The following is a 21,342-nucleotide window of genomic DNA, read 5'->3' as shown; positions in this document are numbered from 1 at the left end:
AACAATAAAATTCAAGGGCAATTGAGGAAGTGAAGACTATGTTTCACCTCTTCCCCATGGTAATGTGTACATGTTGCCCTAGGAAATGTAATTAGGTACCGCACTCTTTAGCTAGGCACATGCTTTGTTTCCTATATTTCATGTATAGATAGAGGATTGATCACAATGGCTATCCGATGTACTCATTGCTAATTGCTAATGTAACTATCTAATTGCTTAATATATACAATGTTTTCGCTTTCTCACCAAAAAAAAAAAGGGGGCAATACAAGATCAAAAAGGGGCACTACAAGATCGAATTCCGGTTTCATGCATGTAAAGCCTCCCTAGCTAGCAGTAAGATTAGCAGCACGGTTACTAATTCAGGTATTATTTTTCCAAGAAATCGCTTCAAATTGTGGCTGCAAAGATCTGATCTCATCAAATACAAAGCCTTCGAAACCAAGGTCATGATCCGAACCACATGATGATCACCCCAGATCGACAAAGCTAGTTCATTTACACTCGAAGTGCGAGCTACCTGATCAAGCAAGTCAATAAAATTGGACATATGCCAAACTTCATACGCACCTGCTAAAAAGCTATTCTTCCAAATTCGTCCGCACCGATTTACACAGCCATAAACAATGCAAAGTTGTTTCTTTCTCCATTCCACATCGAAAACAAGAGATGGATATGTTGACGTTTGAGATTTGATGAACATGGTAGAAAGTCATGGCAATTAAGCACGCCATAAGATAGAAAACCTTGATTTTGTTCACCACTTTCAGACCCCATAACTTATCCCGGCCCATACTGTTTTCCCAAATCGTCCCATACCCTTTTGATCAAGAAAATTCCTAAAAGCTTTCTTATTAAACTCCCCTCCCCCATCAGTTTGAATAGATTGAATATTATGATAATCTGAGTTGAAAAAAAATTATAGAACTTGATGAAAGTAGGTAAAATATCAGATTTATTGATAAGTGGATAAATCCACATAAATTTGGTACAATCATCTATAGGTTTACATAGTACTGGAAAACCTCAATTGAAGACATGGAGCAAGACCCCAAACATCTTAATGAAAAATTACAGACTTAAACATAGACTCAGTAAAAGGCAACCTATGTATTTTGCTCATAATTACTCTTTTCTTTGTACAGTACAGCTTTTGATGGCTTGTCCAGCACACAGATATCAATATCATCCACAGTTATGAAGCAATGATTATCTTCAAAAATTCAGCAAGATATGAGTCAATTCATCATCCTTCTTCACAAATCACAGCTCTAGATGAACATGAGCAAGAGAAACAGCTACAGTACTCAAGCAAATTTGTACATAAAGTGAATCGATCAATTAACCTGAGAAAGAATTGAGCTCAACAGTAGTGCACAGAATATTGAAGAAGCTAGAACTGAACCTCCAGAGCTTGAACTGCAGAAATGAAGCTCAAATCACGGATCTAGAGTTTCACCTTGAAGAAGCATGAGATGGTTGAATGCGGAAGCAAAGAGAAGAATCAGACACAGCTTCAGTAAGAAATAGAGTACAGGATCAAGAACCGCTTTAATACATTTTGGATTCGGGTGCCCAACTCATAAACCAACCAATTTGTTACCAACCAACCCAAATTATAGTGAGTTATGTTTTATATAGGTTCTTTTAATATGTGTGGAGGTATTATTGATTGAACTCAGACCTATGTAACTAACCTAATCCCTCCCATCAGCTGCAGAATCATTTTCTCATTCTCACTCTCGAACTTTTTTCTCTCTTCTCAAACGCTCAAACCTAGAAGAGGGCAATGAAATTAGTGTCGTCGATGCATTACACCAAGAGATCTGAACTCTATCCCAGTGTCAAACCGAATACACCACATGCCAACTGAAATTTTACATGCATCCGAGTTTTTCAACGAGGCAGTTCTCTATTTCAAGTCTCTTCTTCACCATCAACGCATACTTGTCAACCAAATTTATGTCTGAAATAGCTTCAAGTTTGCACTTGAGAGACGTATTATTCTTGTCATGCAAGCACGAGAAGGGCACAAAAGTACCTTTTGAACTGCATAGCCAACCATGAACAGCCCTCAATGCAGCTCCAAGAGAAACTGAATCTGTAGAGGGGTAGAAAGAAACAAAACTATTAAGTTATATTGATTTTAATACACCAAGCAAAACTTAAACCTTTTAAAGCAGGACAACAGTATCAAATAGAGCATCCATCTGGTTCATTGTTTCATAAATATTTTTTCCGGTCTGGTTTCAGTACTCATGTATCACAGAATTTGGCTTTGTTGAGTATTCAAGACACAAACGTAAAAGAATTTGGTAATTAACAAGAAAAGAGGAGCTGACACCACAGGATGTACAGTGCTTACCAGATCTACGAACTGTGTACAACTCGCATCCAAATACACACGCTGCAATGTACAGGAAGGCACGATTCACTGATGAACTACCAGTTGCTATCAATCGTTTTGGAGGAGAAGGCATTCCATATCTTTCTGCATGACCTCGCATAGACATGATCTGGCCCTCTACTACTGCTCGAGCCTGGAATCAGTAAATTAAACTCTCTTAGAAAGATTTCATGTAGAATGTCATCTACCCATGTGAACAATTGCTATCTCAAACAACAGACCTCATCAAATTTTGGATCAAACTGCTGCTCCACTTCACGTACAGTCACACCCTCCAAAGTATCACCGGTGAAATTTTCAAGAATGTAGCGATGAAATCCAACTACAAGCATAAACTAGAGTTTAATTGCTGCTATTAAGAAGTTAAGACTTAAATGGATATCCCTGCATTCAATATATTAGATATTGCCACCATCTGAAACAAAAAGGAAAAACAACAAAAGAAGACAAACAGGAAAACACTTGTGAAACACTGATGTATTGTCAAAGCTTTCTTAGTAACAGACATTCCAATTGATCATTTACCACTGTATAGTTCTGCACTCCTACTTGATTCCCAAAGAAAATAAAAAGACTATAAACAACCATTGAGTCAGATTTTTGCAACTACAAGTTAGCTGGAAACTGCTAGATTCCTTCACAAGCAACTGAAAGGCAACCTAGAGAACGAGGCAATTCAAGAGCATATACAAACATTGACAGATCTCAGTCACCAAGGGATAAAACAAGTATGAAATGGATAAAATAGTATAAAAGAGAATCTAACCTGGAAGTGGGGGAAGAATTTCATGCTCCGTATAGTAGAAACTCATCTTTCCATCTGTAGCAGGAACTGGAATGTAAAATGGAGAACAGACAACAATAATCCCAGAAAGAAAAGTAGTTCAGACAAATCACATACTAACCATTTAGGGGCTTGGCATATGTAAGATATGTGTTGAACCTATCCCAAGAACCTTCGCAATAGCGGTTCCGAATACCTAAAATAAAGATTGAGGTCATACTAAGTAACAAGTAGCTATATCACCATTTCAACCATTAGCGATATGTATCAGCACAGGGTACTACCTTCACGAGCTGGAGACCCATTCTTGTAACACAACATTACTATGTAGCTTTTCGTGTCAACAGGATTAGGGAAAACATGTCCTTCTAATCCAGGTTGAGGATCATCAGTAATACCAAAGACCTGAGCAACAGTGATAAGCCAAGTACAACACAAGAAATCAGTGAGATAAGAGTATGAGAAACTTGAATAGTACATTATAAGGAAAAAACAACTGACATTCTGGTCATGGCACGAGCAATATCGTAATTATACTGAATAAATACCGGTATATAAAGATTTGATTGGCCTATGCTCTACAAGATAATGCAATTAGCATTACAATAGATACATAAGAGCTAGTTAGGTAACCTTTACATTTTATTATAGTTTATTAATGAAGAGAAGAGACAATGGGAAAGAGAAAAGAGGACAGAAAGAAGAAGAAGAAGACATGGAATAGTTTAAAAAAAAAAATTAAATGGCTTCCATAATTATATTTTATTTGTATCATTTTGCATCTCTTCCAAACAACTCTCATCTCTCTTCTATTAATCTTACTTTACTCTAATTTACCTAACAAGAGAACAAAAAAACAAAAACAAAAAACAAAGATGTTACCAAGCAGAGCATAACAATTTCTACGTAGACTTACAGTATCACTCGTGTCAAGACTCAATCCAAGATCCCCTGGGGTACTTAGGGTTAAGCCTGCACACCAAAAATTCCACTTTCAGCTGATGAGGATCTAAGAAACAAGAAAGACATGGAACAGCCTCCTACCAAATGAAAGCATCAACTACAGCACACTAAACAGCAGAATTCTTTGTGCAGTTAAAGAGAATTTACCAGTTCAATGAATTTTAGAATATCAGCAACACAAAGCAGTTCTATAAAGGATCCGCTTCTAAAAATAAGAAAATCAGGCACCTGCTAATCTGTTAGGATTTTCTCCTGACCACTGAATAACCAAGCAATCCTTGTTGAATTTATATCTGAAAACAAAGATAAAAAGGAAAAACATAAGAGTATAAAAGTGAACTCTTATGTTACCATTTGAAAGATTGAATGTACTTCTCAATAATGCTTCCAATCACTCCATTTGTTTTTTTTTTCTCTCACTAATATAGAGTTTACTGTACTTAGACTCACCATTAAAACTTCCTCTTGGGAAAAATGAGGGGGAAAGACCCAAACAACAACATTAAACTAAACAGACAGCTCCAACTCGAGGTACTCTATCAATATCATTAACAACAGAGGAGGAAGCCAAAAGGGATACTCATCAAAGCAGCGGTAAGTGGTAACCACCCAAATCCATGGAGTTTATTTCCTCAAATTTTCAAAGAATCTAAGACTATAACTGTATTTACAATGGTAATGTACACTTATTTAATTTGTGATCCATTGAAGTAGCATATATATTGTGCAAAACACAGTTCAATGACAACTGGTTCCATATAAGATTATAGAAATTAGTATAACCTTCTACCTTCTCATGTAAAACTTGATGCAACAAAAAGAAGAAATAACAAATTCATAAGAAGTTATGAACTCTAGTAAAGCGTTAAATGAGTAATGTCAATAGAGAATTAATTACATGCCTAGTTGCCTACAAAACGGAAAGAACATACACACAAACAAATAAACTGTAACTAACCTCTCCACAAAATAGGGAGCAATGTGACCTGCAACAGCATGGGCAGGGGCTAACTTTCCAAGTTTATCCTCCAGGCCAGGGGCAGTGGCCTTCAATAAAAGTAAATCACTAAAACAATTAATCAACTGGAAAAGATCAACTGATCGATTATCACACTATTAGGAAATGTTCCAAAAACTAAGAATGGATCACGAAAGGAGATAGTAGAAAATTACTGTGATAATGGCGTACCTCTAATAGTACTTTAGACCAGGTCCTTTTCTTTATATCCATCAAGCTCATCCCTGCACCATCACTTTCATCAATACACGCATATCTCCCAATTAGAAGAGACGCCATAAAAGAACTAACAAGAGAGATCCTCTCAGTGTTGTTATAAACTTCTGGATGTGTCTCGAATATCTTCTTGATCTGTGGTCCTGTGAATCTTTCGTAAGCACGCGAACCTGTAAGTTGGGATAGCTGTAATGCTCCACCAACAGCATTCTCTAATTCTTTACATTGTGCTGTGGTGCTGCTGTCCATCCATATTGGCGATTCCTTCACCGAAAAGGCATCATTTAGCTGATCCACCAATGGCACTTTGGAGTCCAATGATGACAAGATTGAGGAACTCCCATTCTTCCAATAGACACTACTATGTTGCTGCCCACTACCGGAAACAGCAGTGATCTTCCCAAAATCCAAATGTGATTTCAAAAGTTTATCGAGTACAAGATCTAGAGCTTCTACCCACATCAGGGTGGGTGAAACAACTCTACCATCAATCGAGGCATCTCGGTAAACTCCATCTTTGGTTTTGTAATGAGCCAAACAAGTGTCAAATTGGACAAGCTCTGAGGTAACAAAATTGAGATTGGAGTCTAGCACAGTTGCCTTCAATGACCTTAGAGTACAAATCAAAATCAAATCAATAGCCAAAATTCATGTTTTGTTTCATATCACAGACAATGGCATTACAAATAAGATGATTCATTTTTCATGCATTGACTTGGCTGTCAAGGAAACGCAGTAAAACTATGAGAATCATCAACATTGTCAATGAGTGAATTGGGTTTTTCTAATTTTGTGAGAATGCACCAATGAACAACTATGAGAATCATCAACATTGTTAATGAGTGATTTGGGTTTTCTGATTTTGTGAGAATGCATGGAAAGAAATAAAGAAAACCAGGAACTTACTGGGTAGAACTGTCAAATCCAAGGAAATAAGAATCCTTAGGGAGAGAGAAGTCTGCCATTGGAGTTAATGGTTTTAGCCAACAAAGAGTGAAATTGAACTAGATTGGTGAGTTTGTTTGATCTAGTTGTGTTGCTTATGTTTGACGAGTGAAGCGGAAATTAGTTAGCAAAAGGGGTCGTTGGAATCCATTAGAGTCGGACTCCTTTGGCTCCGGATTATAATGTCCAAAACCCATAATTTGAGGTTTTGATGAAGACCCACCCACCATAGGATTAGGGGGAACGAAAAGATGGGGAAGTTTTCTATTTTGCTGAGAGCTAGAATTTGAAATCAAAACCCACTGGAACCACCTCTCCAGTTTGGTGTTTCTATCTGGTCGCATCTATCTCTAGTACTATAAAGAGAAGACAGATTGCTCTCCATAACCGATAAATTTGACAAATATAATCTTCAAATATTAAAAAACTTTAAAAACTGAAATAACTAATAAGAGCATCACCAATAGATGAGTTAAAATGCCTATGTCAAATTTGAATTTGAAGGTTGAGGTGGCAATCGTCAATTTTGACATACTTCCCCTTTAAATGTTATTTTATTATTTTTTCAGAATATTTTATAATAAATAGTTTTCTCTTTCTCTGATTCTCTCTCTCTTCTTCTCCTTTTGTTTCTCAATTCCTTTTCTTCATCTACGACTTTCTTCCTTCTGTTTAAATCTCCCCATTTCTTTCAAGAAACAATAACACATGAATTCTCATAACTTCCAAAGGTCTAAAATCCTCAATTTCAAAGAATATTTTATTAAAAAATAAAATTTCTTTTTTGTCTCTATCTAGTGCCCAGCCGCAACCATTTTGGGTCTAAGAAGAAACTCTTTGTATTCTCCTCCTCCTCCTCCTCCTCCTCCTCTCTCTCTCTCTCTCTCTCTCTCTCTCTCTCTCTCTCTCTCTCTCTCTCTCTCTCTCTCTCTCTCTCTCTCTCTCAAGGACGAACACAAGCAAAGCCCGATTAACAGAAGAAGTAAAAGAGATCGAATTATTGGGATTCATTTTGATCTGCTTTTGGGTGTCAGATGTTCTTGAATTTTCTTATCTCCATTAAATCACCAAACCCAAATTTCATATCTAAATTGAACTTTGTGATTATTTGCCAAAAATTCATGAGTGTTTGCCATAGTTGTTTCTGGTATGGTAGGAAGAAATAGAGAGACGAGAATCAGAGAACGATTCATGAAGGTTTGCGATGAGTGACTTTGTTCCGGGTAAGATGAGAGAGAGAGAGAGAGAGAGAGAGAGAGAGAGAGAGAGAGAAGAAAAATTTGATAGAGTTGGAGAGATCTGTCACATTTGACAGATTGGGTTGATATGTCAAATCCAGGTAGGATTTAACACATCTGTTGGAGATGGATTGCTATCTCATTTCCTACTGTTGGGTTGTCCATCTGGCAAAAGACCTCTCTGTTGGAGATGGTCTAAGGACAATCATGTCTATTTACTACAAATTAAACTAAAATATTTATAAAATAAAACATACCCGATGGGTGTAAATAATTAATTAAATAAATGTAGAAAAACTTTTTTCAAAATAGGTGGAGCGTTACTACAAATAGTGAGAAGTTTTGTCATGGGTGAAATGCACAATGGGTAAGTGAGAAATTACCTGCACAAGAGTGAAATGTTGTTTGAAAAAATCTTTTTCAACTTTGATTTTATTAAATACCTTCTTATCACTTAACTATTAAATATAATTTCAATTAATATATGATGTAAGGATTTATATGTAATTTCACACGTATTTTGACTAACAAAGCCTCTTCACTTAATATTAATAGTTTAATACTAGTCTGCAATCACATGCTCTGCATGTGTACGGAAAAATTTCATTGTTAAAAAAAAAAATTTCAGTGGTAGTTATTGCAGAGAGAAAAGTGAGGGTTGTGGAAGCATTTTTTTTAATTTTAATTTTCTTAATAAAAAACTATTTTATAATTGTCCTATTTATCCTTGAGATTTAATTTATTTTCAAAGTTTTTTATTCTTTCAGGGTTAAATCTGTCAAAATTTTCAGTTTTGACTAGTTAACAAAGCCTCTTCTCTTAATAATAGTATAGATAAATATATACTAAATAGTGGTTATTGGTGTAAGAAACTGCTTTGGTTAAGAAACTATCCATTTTCCATTTCAAAAAATAAAAAAAGCCATCCAACTTTCTTACCAAAAGAAGTGCAATTCTAGCAAAATTATTTCCTAACAATCTGCACAATATCTTCTTTTCCCCATAAATCTCTATTTTTCTTTTTCTCTTTGATTGTTTTTTGTTTATTATTTTGTCACCTCTCTCTCTGTCATACACACACACATGGAGAGAGAGAGTGTGTGTGTATTTGTGTGCAGGAGTTACTAGACTAACATGGTGGTAGTTTTGTATTTTATTAATTGAGGATATTACGATATCGTAATTTCACTATGTTTTTGGATCAGTGGGCTAATGGAGAAATTTCTAGAATTGAACTTACAGATCAAAGACCCTTAATTTATAGGGGAAATGCTCATTTACCCACTTTTAGTTTAAAATTTGCCCACTTGCTCCACTAACAGTTTTTTAACCTCATTTACCCAAAACACTCTTAAGGGATTATTTCCCATTTACCCAATTAATTCTTTTTTATTCTTTTTATTTATTTTTGGGACTTTTTTGCCCTCTCCTTCTTTCTCACTTAGAGATAAAAGTCATCCTCCACCTTGTTGTGCTCCGGTGACCAGTGGCCTACCACGGATTCCAGCGACCGGAATCCGGCGACCGGTGACCGGAATCCGGAATCCGACTACCGGACTGTTGACCGGATTCCGGCGTCTGAATTTATTGCCCCCTAATAATACCCAGTAACCATATTATTGCCCTCCAGTAATCATATTATTGCCGTCCAGTGAATTGTATAAACTCCCAAAACCAAAATGAATACCCTACAGACACAATTGATCAATTTATATGCATATTATTGCCCCCCAGTAATCATATTATTGCCATCCAGTAAATTGCATAAACTCCCAAAACCAAAATGAATACCCTATAGGCACAATTGATCAATTTATATGCATATTATTGCCCCTAATAATCATATTATTGCCCCCCAGTAATCATATTATTGCCCCCAATAATCATATTATTACCCTCCAGTAATCATATTATTGCCCTCTAGTAATCATATTATTGCCCTCAAGTGAATTTCGTAAACTCTCAAAACCAAAATGAATACACTACAGACACAATTTATCAATGGAATTTATATGTTCAATTGTAAACATTCACTTTTTTTTTCTTTTTTTTCCTTCCCCATTCTCGGAGCTCTTCCCATCGAAATCAGAAACAAAAAAAACCATCGAAATCAGGAAAAAAAAAACCATCGAAATTAGAAAAAAAAAAACCATCAGAATTTTTCTCCGGCCACCCACACTTCCCCTGTGGACACCCATGCTGCTCCAGCACGATTCCGACCGCCTTCGTCTTCTCCAGGCCCTCTTCTCTAGTCGCTCACCTACAGCCCATCTCCGACCGGTCCCAGCCCCGACGCAACCTCATCCATGCTTGCAGGTGCCCCACACCGGCTGTGACGTCCCGAACCTGAATTCACCGGTTTACTAGTCATTTGGACGGTAAACGACTTTTACTTTCACTTTTACTGTCGTTTCAATGCTTTTAGGGGGCCCTAAAAGTTGACTTTTTTTTTTGTCAAAATTTGAGAAAATTTCCTTCATGAAAGTTGTAGAGGACGTTAAACCGAGCACGTGCATATGTGGTACGTAAAAATCGGAGTTCGTATGCGAAAGTTATAAGCGAAATAAAAAGTTACTGTTTATGGTAGATTGGTATAAATTTAAAAAATTACTGTGGCCGGGTAACTTTTCTTCCTTTTCTCTCTCCTTCCCCCGTGCTCTCTCAGTCTCTCTTCTGCAACCTCCTCTTTCACCACCTCTAGGCCACCAAATGGCGAGCTGCGAGCATCGATGGACTCGTCTCCTCCTCCTTATCACGCATGTGGGAGTTGTTTGCGACGATTTGGCCGGAAATGTGGAGATCGAAACCAACATTTTTACTGTAGCAAATTGGTCAACGCCGATTTCCGGCCACCTCCGGTCATAAAGTCAGGTCCATTAGAAGCGCCTTGAGCCACTCTTCATGCTCACCAAGTTTCAGAACCCAGATCGAAGCATGGAGGAAGAAAGCATAATTGGAAAATTTCACTGTACTTCGGAGTGCTTAATTGTTCGGCCACTTCAAGGTATTTTCTGACTTTGTCACAGTTGAGAAAGTTATTGGAAATGTTGAGTTGATGCTGTGGATGAAATTTGGTGGCCGGAGGAGGAGTTGGCCGCCTCATGAATAGTGCGACAGTGAATAGTGCGGTGTATGAACAGTGATTTATATTATGTTTTTTATTTTTTTTAGCTAGTTAAATCCTATAATTTTTGTAGAGGTTGAATATGTGATTTGGTTGGAATTGGAGAAGTTTTTAATTGATTATGAATTTCTGGGAATTTAGGATTTCGATTATCGATTTACGAGAATCCGACCGTCGGATATCTCTTGGTTCTGACTTGGAACCTTTAAGATAATGAATTGATATTAGATGTAAAATTTGGGTTGAATTAGAGAAGAAGTGGCGAGATGATTTATGAGGATTTGATTTTGAGAATCGTATTTAATTGTTGAATAGTTATTCACGGAAAATAATTGTGTACAGGGCGACGTATCGAGCTATTGCTCGACGAATGAACTCGTATGCATGGTCGCCTAAATAGTACTGTGAGTGGACATTTATTTTAAATTAATTGTGCATGCAGCATATTAGCATTTTCCGATTGAGATTTAATTTATAATTTGAATTATTGAGTTTTATGGTTTTATGAGATTTAGTTTATCGAAATTTATTTATGAATTACGAGATTAGTATTGAAATTCCTTCCCGAGGGCTTTTAGTAGATTTTTGAGATAGTCATTCATGAGTTATTGAGTTGAGGAATGATTTTCAGGAAGTGACTAATTCAGAAAATATTATGAGAATTATGGATTTCGAATATCGGTTTTTATGAAGATTCACGAGTACGAATGTTTCATCGAATTTTTGAGCATGATTGAATTATCGAGATTTATTGAGCTTTGAGCTCCGTAATTATCGGCCTTGAAGTTAGATTGAGTTTTCTTTCCGAAAACATTTATTGATTTACAGAGTATTTGATTTTATGCTTTCGAGGATTTATTGATATTTTGAGGTTATTTTCAGTTTCTTGAGGAGGCTATTCTGTTTATTAAGGAGGCCAGTTTTGGTGCATGCGTATCTTACCTAGTTGGCAGTCCCTTCTAGGTAATAGTCTAGTTGGCAGTCCTTTCTTGACTACAGCCCTGTTGGCAGTCCCATCCGATGCGTCGCCTGGTTGGCAGTCCCTTCCAGATGACATAAGGTAGTTAGTCGGCAGTCCCGTCTGCTACCTGTGGTTAGTCGGCGGTCCCGTCTACTACTTGTGGCTAGTTGGCAGTCCCTTCTATCCACCGCCTCCTATTCCGGTTGGCAGTCCCTTTCGATGCGTCATCTGGGTGGCAGTCCCTCCTAGATGGCATGAGGTGACTAGACAGCAGTTCTTTCTAGTCATCAAACGAGCCTCATGAAAAGGATGTTTTTATAAGGATTGAGGATGAGATTTTAAGAGGTTTCAAGATGTTCTTGTTACGTGATTGAGATTTCAGTAAAGAGGATGATTAAGAGTGTTTTCAAGATTGTTACTGCATGCGAGATTTTAGAGAATAACTTGGGAAAGCATTAAGTTGTACTTATACTTTTGAAAGTACTTATTTTTCGTCCACTCACTCTAACGGTTTTTAAATGTTTTCCCCTGGGCCCTTCGGTTTTAAATGCCCAGTTTGCAGGCCAGTTTAGCTTGAGGTCGAGTGTACTTGGGGTTGAGGCATAGCTGTCATAGCTTCCGCATTATAAAAGCATCGGTCATTTATCTTGTTTTATATTCTCTTGTACGCCTGTACATTAGATTGCTCTGATAACCTATGAGATTAATATTCTTAAGTATCAGAATTGTTTGTGAAATGGGAGATGTTGTGATATAGGGAGCAGGGTGGCTCCAGGAGAATAAGAATGGATGATTTAGAAGTGTGGATGTTTTTCTACAGGTTTTGGGTTGTCCATTTTTAGGGGAAGTTTTGTCAAATTTTTGGTAGAATTTCTTCTAAAGTGGGCCCCGCAGGGCCTCTTTGGATTTCACCCTGAAATCCGGGGCAGGTCCTGTCACCGGCGCTCTCCACCGTCACAGCCACCATCTCTCGACGTCTCCAGATCGGAGGAAACCGGCGATTCACCGAGATCCGACATCCTCATCTACTCCACCGAGATCCGACATCCTCATCTGCACCACCGGCGATTCACCACCACCTGCAGCAACTGGCTCCGGCTCAGCCTGGACAGCACCTCCACATCACCGGTGCCGCAGAAACTGTTTTTCAGGACGGGTACGGAGTCGGCGGAATAGGAGGCGACGATGGGCATGGCATGGAGGGCCGCGACCTGAGGCTGGAGGAATCTAACGTAACTTTTACGGTGCCGTCAGAGCCGAGAGAGAGAGAGAGAGAGAGAGAGAGAGAGAGAGAGAGAGAGAGAGAGAGAGAGAGAGAGAGAGAGAGAGAGAGAGAGAGAGAGAGAGAGAGAGAGAGAGAGAGTCCGGGAGGAGAGTGATTCTGAGAGGAGAGAGATGATGAGTTTGAATTTGTTTAATGGGGCAAAATTGTCAGTGAATTTTAGATTGGGTAAATGGGGTTAAAAAATTCTTAGTGGAGTAAGTGGACAATTTTTAAGCTAAAAATGGGTAAGTGGTCACAGCCCCTAATTTATATGTTTCCAATATGAGCATAGTATAAATAAAGACAACTGATTACTTGTCACAATTATGTTGGTTATTTTCATTATCTATATTCTCACTTTTTAGCATATGAATAGGTGATGAAAACGTAAAATTTTAGAATTTTCCTAAAATAGGGAATATGGAATGAGATATGAGAGTTGTTGGAGCTGATATTTGAGAAAAATGCTTATATTTTTATAAAAATAACGTTTAGCTACTATATTGAAGGTGCTCTTAGAGGTTTTTCTTTAAAAAAAAAAAAAAAGACTTTGATCTGAATATATTCATCTGCAGTATCATATACCATGCTATATATCTTTATTTTAGATTCATTTAATAATCTTTATGTCGGTTAGTTAACAAAAAATTATTGTACTAAAACATTTTGAGCATCATGGAATTATTTCTTCTTGAGCTCTCACATTCTTAAAGCTGGGTCGTGTCTATATTCATAAAGATTTATGGAATTGATGGACTTGTTTAGCTCTACTATCATATATAAGTGTTCTTGGCCATGCAAATCAACTGCATGCATTCGGAGATTAAAGATCAGGGGTGCTTGGTGAATGAAACTCTGCATAGGGTAGATCATAATGATCATGCATGCACCACCAGTAAGGTCTTTTGATTTAGAGAAGATTTTAATCTAATTTTCATACCAGAAATTTTGGGAGAGTGTGCAATGTCCATGTTCTATTATGAGAGAACATACTTTTATTGGGGGAATTTTGAACATTTGAAAATTCTCTAGCATTGTACTCTTTAACTTTTGATAGTGATTCTGGAACAAGTCCCAAAGAACACAAAATATGGAGATGAAGGATATGGGAATACATGATTCTTGGATTGAAGTGGCAAATATAATTTCAAAACCAACTCTAGAAACCACTTTGCATTTCAGAGTCTGGTGAAGTACTTGCCATCCTTTTAAACATTAATTGTAGTATGGTACGGTCCAAAGGAAAAGACATTTGAGAGCGCAACCGAGTCTGCGACACTTGATCGTTGGTTTGGATCAACTAAATCTATAGAGACTGTAGTTCCCCCATAACCGGCAGTATCACACATATGTGACACACATCTCGTGGTCCTTTGACGGCACTAATACAATTTGACCTACAAGTTAAGATTCAAGGAATCAATAAACTAACCAAAACACGAACAAGATATTCTCTAAGCTTCAAACACACGCAGTTTCTTCTTCATATAATTAATCAACAAAGAAAATGACTAAAAAAAAGTGATAATTTTCTCATCAATTCAAAACCCTTCTCGATAAATCACCTAGTGACAGAATACTCCTTCTCCAGCCATTTTTTTCACTAGATAGATAGATTTCTTTCACTAAGGACTTTGAACTCTCTTTCTCTGCTTTCTGTTTCAGACACTTCTCATTCTCTCGGAATTAGTGTTTTTGTTGTCTAAATTTGAAAACCAAAACAGAAAAAGGAGTTTGCTCATTCTCAACTCTGACACACTCTTTCAGTTTTATATGCAAACAGAAAAGACACAAAAAAAATGAGATTGTTGATCTGAGGCTCTGTATTACTGTTATATTAACCAGTTTGGCTCCTTCCTAAACCACTTTCGCAATCACAGATGCAACACATGAAGGCCATTTGCCGCGGCTTTTTGCTAAGATGTTTGGAAACCCGAATAAGACAACCCTAGAATCGATTAGATTAGGAATTGGGGACAGATGGAATTGAAGAAGGGCTAGCTAGCTGCCTAAAATCAGAAGTTCAATTCTCAATTCTTAGATATGTACCCTAAATTACCAAAGAGCAGCGGAGGGAGGCACTCACTCAGTTGCAGACAATATTTATGTGTGAGGAAATTGAGGTTAATGAAATATATATATACATATATATATACACACACACACATATACAGATCCTATCTAGAGCGGAGTTCTGCTTTGAAATTACAGAGTGAATTTCGAGTTTTTGGTCACTTTTAGGTCGCATATCCACATCTCGACCGTTTTTTAAGTACTAGTGTATAGATCATCTATACAAATTTTCAGCCAAATTGATGATCGTTAAGGCATTCAACTGCAATTTACAACAATGTATACGAACGGTTCTGGTTAGACAGACTCGGTTCGTTCATGTAAATTGCAGTTTTGGATGCCTTAACGATCATCAATTTGGCTGAAAATTTGCAGCGATGATTTATACACTAGTACCTAAAAGCTGAACGGTCGAGATATGGATATGTAACCTAAAAGTGACCCAAAACTCGAAGTTTACTCCGTAATTTCAAAACGGACTTCCGCTCTAGATAATATATATATATATATATATATATATATTATTGGAGCTCGTCCTAACAAAGGGTTGGTAGCATCTTGCTTACAAATTTTCAATTTTGGATCCTTCCTAAGTTTGGAGGCAATTTTTGACTCACCATCCTTTTTTGTTTCATGGGCAACACATTTCGAAATAAAACACTATTTTGTTAATTTTTTTTATAAAAATAAATTAATATCATTAGAAATCAACAGCCAAAGGCTATAGTCTACATTAGGAATGGCAATGGGGCGGGTTGGGGATGAGGATCACAAAATCATCCCCATCCCCGGGGTCATTCTCCACCCCCATCCCCGCACCCAATCCCTAATAAAAATATATTAGGGATTTCCCGTCCCCATCCCCACTGGGGACTAAGTTTCCAAACCCGCCTCAAATCCCCAATAAGAATTTAATAAATAAAATAATTTTTTCCTCATATTGTCTTTTTTAAAATCAAAATCTACAACAAATAAAATTAAAACATAATTAAATTCATAAATTATAATTCAGTGAAGACAGTGACTGGAAAAGTCAAAACACCATTAAAGCGAAAGTATAGCTATTAAAGTAAAGTAGTAAATGTATATATTTGTGATTTACATTATAAAAAATAAATTAATATATATATATATATATTAAATATATGTATATATTATTAGGGCGGGTTTGGGGATGGGGATCGCAATATCATCCCCGCCCCATCCCCAATTTTAGAAAACGGGGATTTTGGATCCCCATCCCCATTTGTCCCCAAATTCTCCCCCCCATTAGGGTCGGGTATCCAACGGATCTCTGCCTCGCTGGAGATTTTTGCCATCCCTAGTCTACATACACTTAAACAAGCATTCCAACAAGAAAATCCAGCAAACCTATTTAAGCAAATGGAAACTATTTATATCAAAGGGACGCTCACCTCAAGCGAGTAAAAGCAAGCAAGAAAAGCCTTACTTCCTAAGGAAAAAATGAAATCATTCAACTAGCACTCACTTGCAAATCATACAAATAAGAAAATTGAAAACGTCTTAGAACGCTCACAGAAGCCCTCTCGACTCACCTAGGCTCAATACCCTAAGAAAACCTAACCCCAAACAACCCCAACTTGAATCCAGGCCAGAAGCCCAAGTCCAAGTCAGAGCACATAAAGCAGACGCATGTGCTCAGCGCCTCCACCTTCATCGCAGCCTGCATCGCCGCTACAAGTATTTTTGGTATCTGGCATCTCCAGAAGGCCATTCTGCTGCAGGATATATTTTTGATTGTTTGTTACATTATTTGAATAATTTAGAGAAAATATTAAAATAAAACAAAACCAAGCAATATAAAATTTGTAACCACCTTTCAAAACAAATATATATATATATATATATATATTTTTTTTTTTTTTAAAAAGATTTTTTATTCCATTTAGTTAGTTTTTAATATAAATCTCTCTAAGTGTTCATGTGAAAATGTAATATTGCATTGATATCTATAATTTTTATAAAATTTTGTTATGAACATGGACATACACATTTGGGGATTTATCGATTCATGGGTTAGTTTAGTCACTTATAAGTCTTAGTTAGGTATATCTTAAGTCTGATACTGATCAACTCTATCATCTCACTATCATGAAAAAATGAAAAATTTAGGAACTTTGATTTCACCATTTTCAAAACCACCACCAACACTGACCTTTTTGACTAAACCGAACTAATGACAGCTTTCATCAAATGCAACATAGATCCAGTCTAAATCCGACCAAACTTAACCTATAGTAGGCTAGATCCATCAACCTTGTCTATATGCAGCCAGATCCAGCTAGTTCGTGAATAGATTTAGTAGATCTACATGATATTTAGTCAAAGAGATACTCAGCCAGATTTTAACAAGTAAATCACTTCATTCCAAAATCATTAACCAAGCAAAACCACAATCCATAATTTTAAATAGTAAAAAAGAAATATTTAAACCATAATATTACATGCATTAAAAATCTAACAATAAATCGCATAAGAGAAGTATACACATATGATACTAGAAAATAAAAACTCTAAATTCAAACAAAGATATCGATGAATTTGAATTGCAAAACTTCAAAATGTAATTGAATACAAAATAAGAGCAATTGAACCAACTTTACCTAATTTCTTTGATGGTTGAATGTTAGATGCAATTTATTTTTGAACATCTAGATACTTGATCATATATAATATAGCAACTCTGATAATTAAAGAAGCAAGAACAGTACTTGTAAAAAACAGTTCATGCAAATTCTGCAGATATAACTAATAATGATTAATTTATGATCAATTCTGAATTTGTAAGTTTATAGATTTACATATACAAGACAATTAACATGGCTATGTCAAATTTAGAATTGATATTCAAAGTAACTTAAACATTTGGATCATAAGAACACAATATTGTAGCAACCAACTATGAGACTTAAATCAGAAATTAAAAGTAGTTTGTGATACTGACATAATTCACAAGACACCAAATAGGGCACGGATAAAAAATGATTCTTGGAAAGTGCCTGACCTGGGAAATACATCTTCAATAGAGTTCCGCTACGCACCCTCCTGTCAACCCTTGGAAGAGAACTATCTTCCCAGCTTCTACAACACAACCAAAAATCAGGTATGTATGGCTAATGATGATGATGGAGTGCCTGTGTCTATTGCTCTTCTCCAAGATCCACCCTTTAGTCTCAGTTTTGTGATGGAACAAAAGAATATGAGTTATGGTGTTCTTGCAAGGATCAATACAGACGTTACAATCCTTTTTTTATATCTGCAAAACTGTTGAGACAGTTTCTTCTATCAAGAAACTGTCAAATAACCTCTTTGTTTGTCTGATAAGGATTGATATGGATAATCACACAATTTGAATTTCAAATTCAAAACAGATTGCATTAAATAAAATCATTTTCGATTAAAACTTTATTTAATTCACTGATGTTACAAACTGAACTCTAAAACTCCTCACAATGTCTGATATCTAGTTCAATAAGGTCTTACATTGAACTCTAGTAGAAGGCTAGGCTATGATGCTTAAGATTTGAAACTTCTTGCCTCCATTAGTGAGTGACAGATCTAAAAGAAAAAGAAAAAGAAAATGGACAAGTCTAAAATGTGGAAACAAGCAAGATAAGATTTGGAAGATCAAGCCTAGTAAAAGAATGTGGTCGAGAGGCTACGTTATATTGTGAAACATGAAAGAGGACATTTAAGGTTAGAAGGGCATAATTGTAATTGTATTTAGACACGTGTCAAAAAATCGTGGGAGCATCGCTTCGTAATTGTCGTCTTTGCCAATTCCACGAACATAACCTTAAATTGGTGCAATGTCATGCCTCTTACCCCTTTTGAAGTTTAGTCGAATTCTCAAACATGTTTTTTATAAAGGCTAATATGGTAATTTAAAATAAGTATAAAAATTAGTTAATTACAACCGTTATGAGACTCACCTTAATTAGGAAGAACAAATTTTTTCTTGTACATTCCTGATGGTTCAAAAGTCCTACTTCCATTTCCATTTAGGGATAAAAATTTCATCGTCATCCTCATTGAGGAGCGGATTCTTCTTTGGGACCCAATTTCTCTTTTTATGTTACTTTTTATAATTTGAGTTGACTATTTTGATTTATGTGATAATATATTAATATTATATGATGTAGATAAGTATTATCTATAAATCATGTAAATAAAATTTACATATAATGCAAATCAATATAAAAAAAATAACGAATTAAGTTTGGCGTACCTAAGATTGTTGCAATTGAGACATTCTCGATGGTTCAAAAGTACTACTTCCATTTCCATTTGGGGATAACGAGAACTTTCATCATCATCCTCATTGAGGAGCGGAATCTTCTTGAAAGCCCAATTTCTCTTTTTATGTTACTTATTATAAGTTGAATCGACAATTTTGATTTATGGGATAACATATTAATATAGGGTGGTGACGTGGTGTTATTGACACACTTTTTTTTATCTATTCACATATCCTTTTATTTTTATTACTTTAATTCAAATTTTTTTTACATATTACCCTAACTACTCTCCCTTGCAATTTTTGTTTTCTATTCAGAAAGTCAATCATCCGACGCAACTTGCGGAGTTTCCAAATGGGGATAGCGCCTTTCTGCCATGTGTCACCTTGCTAGCCCACCTCAAAACATCACCATCTGTATAAGAAAAACTGAATGGTCATAACCAGTAGAGAGAAACAAACAAAGCCACAAAAATGAAGTTTACAAATTTCAATTGGGTGGTGACTCAGTGATGGATCCTCTTCTGGTTAAAATTTAACCCTAAGGTTTGGAATCCCAAGGTCCCCCAATTCGTCGTCGTCATTCTTAAAATTCACGACCTTGATTCTATAATGAGGAGGTTTGCATGTGGGTGATCTAATCCTTCATTTTGGTGTGGGCTTGTTATCCATGGCAATTAAGAAGACATGCGAGTTCTTCCCGAATAACTTGATTGATTAGTGCATAAATAGGGGTGTATAAAGCACACAAGGGTGAGCTTGAGGTACATGATGGAGTTTGGGTTAGAGCCCACGTTGAGGATGAGAGAGAAAAAGATGATGAGAAAAAATGGTAGGGATGATTGATTTGCCAAATAGAAAAAAAAAAAAAAAAAAAAACATAATTGCAACAGAGGGTAATTAGGGTAGTTTGTAAAATAAATTGAATTAAAGTAATAGAAAAATAGATGGGTTGTGTGAATAGAGAAAAATGGTGTGTCAATAACACTACACACTTAATAAATTATATGATGGAGATATGCATCATCTATAAAGCCCAGACCAAAAAAAAAAAAAGGTATTATCTATAAATCATGCTGGTAGCCTGTTGGTTATTTAAAACTAACGTCCATGATCCATAAGTTCAAATTCATTGACATGGTTATGGGTTTAATGTATTTATTTTTCATTATAATTTTACCCACAGTCACTTCACATTTGCACGACCATATTCACACCTCAAGCACCTCCACATCCTATGCCTCGTTGCCGTCGTGACGATTGCCATTGAAATCTTAGTAGCTAGATAGGATGCAAGTATGTCGTAAAATGAGAAATTAAAGAAACATAAATTAGAAATGATTTGCTAGTAAGGCCATCTCCCACCATAGGCTATGATCCCATTTAGAGCATCTCCCATGGTAGGCTAAAAGCTAAATGGATTTAGCCTACCAAAAACAGAATATTCCCTCTAATATGCTTTTTTAGCCTACCAATAAAAAACAGTGTTGCCACCGTAGACCAAATTTTGTAGACCAAAATCAAATATCATCACATCTAACGGCTATAATTTAATTTGATAATGACAAAAAAAGGGCTATTTTTCTAATCAATGATTGTTAGTTTCATTGTTTTACTTTATGTTGTTGTTTATGTTTTAGTATTTCACATTCTAGTACTCTTTTTCCCAACTCAGAATATATTTCCGAGTATGATTTTGACGAGCCTATCAATAAAACTAGTCGATTTAGTTAAATAAAAATAAGTATATCATAAAAATTAATGGTTACACATTTATTTTAAAAATTCTAAACATATCAAATATTGGGCTGATATTGAAGATCTTAACAAGATATTTACAATGATGTTATTTTAATATTTAGTAACATTATAAATAACCCATGTATAGAGGAAAAATGATTTTTCTTAAATGTAAAATTAATGTTATTAATTAAACAAAACAAAAAAGGCAGTGGGGACCACCATTTGGCTTACCAAATCGAGCCCAAATTTGGCCTAGCATATTTGAGAAGGCCAAATTTTTTTCTTGGCATTTGGGATATAGCTTACGGTGGGAGCTTGGGGTAGGCCATAAATAGAATTATGGCTTAC

The 21,342-nt window shown here is 36.0% G+C and overlaps 1 protein-coding gene across 2 annotated transcripts; it reads right to left on the bottom strand.

The window, feature by feature from the left end:
* Window positions 1–947: 947 nt before the first annotated feature.
* Window positions 948–6,680, bottom strand: LOC112180183 (xylulose kinase 2). 2 transcript variants are annotated; one of them, XM_040510078.1, is made up of 12 exons: window positions 6,295–6,680; window positions 5,344–5,998; window positions 5,113–5,201; window positions 4,383–4,447; window positions 4,108–4,163; window positions 3,476–3,596; window positions 3,313–3,387; window positions 3,174–3,227; window positions 2,629–2,729; window positions 2,366–2,540; window positions 2,042–2,101; window positions 948–1,419 (listed from the first exon to the last, which is right to left on the bottom strand). In XM_040510078.1, exons 1-12 carry the CDS (start codon window positions 6,351–6,353, stop codon window positions 1,394–1,396), a joined length of 1,536 nt encoding a protein of 511 aa, XP_040366012.1. In that variant the 5' UTR covers window positions 6,354–6,680; the 3' UTR covers window positions 948–1,393. The 2 variants fall into 2 exon arrangements, with proteins under 2 accessions (XP_040366012.1, XP_024174458.1); XM_024318690.2 differs by having other exon boundaries at window positions 948–2,101.
* Between the last annotated feature and the right edge of the window lie 14,662 nt (window positions 6,681–21,342).

Source organism: Rosa chinensis, chromosome 7 (genome assembly GCF_002994745.2).
Source record: "Rosa chinensis cultivar Old Blush chromosome 7, RchiOBHm-V2, whole genome shotgun sequence".
Lineage (NCBI taxonomy): Eukaryota > Viridiplantae > Streptophyta > Magnoliopsida > Rosales > Rosaceae > Rosa > Rosa chinensis.
This window is presented reverse-complemented; position numbering and strand designations above follow the sequence as displayed.

What these genes read in the sequence shown, in the direction of transcription:
- LOC112180183 (XM_024318690.2), bottom strand. Translation starts at nt 6,353, where the DNA reads ATGGCAGACTTCTCTCTCCCTAAGGATTCTTATTTCCTTGGATTTGAC. An exon ending in GGATTTGACAGTTCTACCCA is followed by an intron (nt 5,999 to 6,294) that starts GTAAGTTCCTGG and finishes TTGTACTCTAAG; the next exon opens with GTCATTGAAGGCAACTGTGC. An exon ending in GTACACAGTTCGTAGATCTG is followed by an intron (nt 2,102 to 2,365) that starts GTAAGCACTGTA and finishes ACCCCTCTACAG; the next exon opens with ATTCAGTTTCTCTTGGAGCT.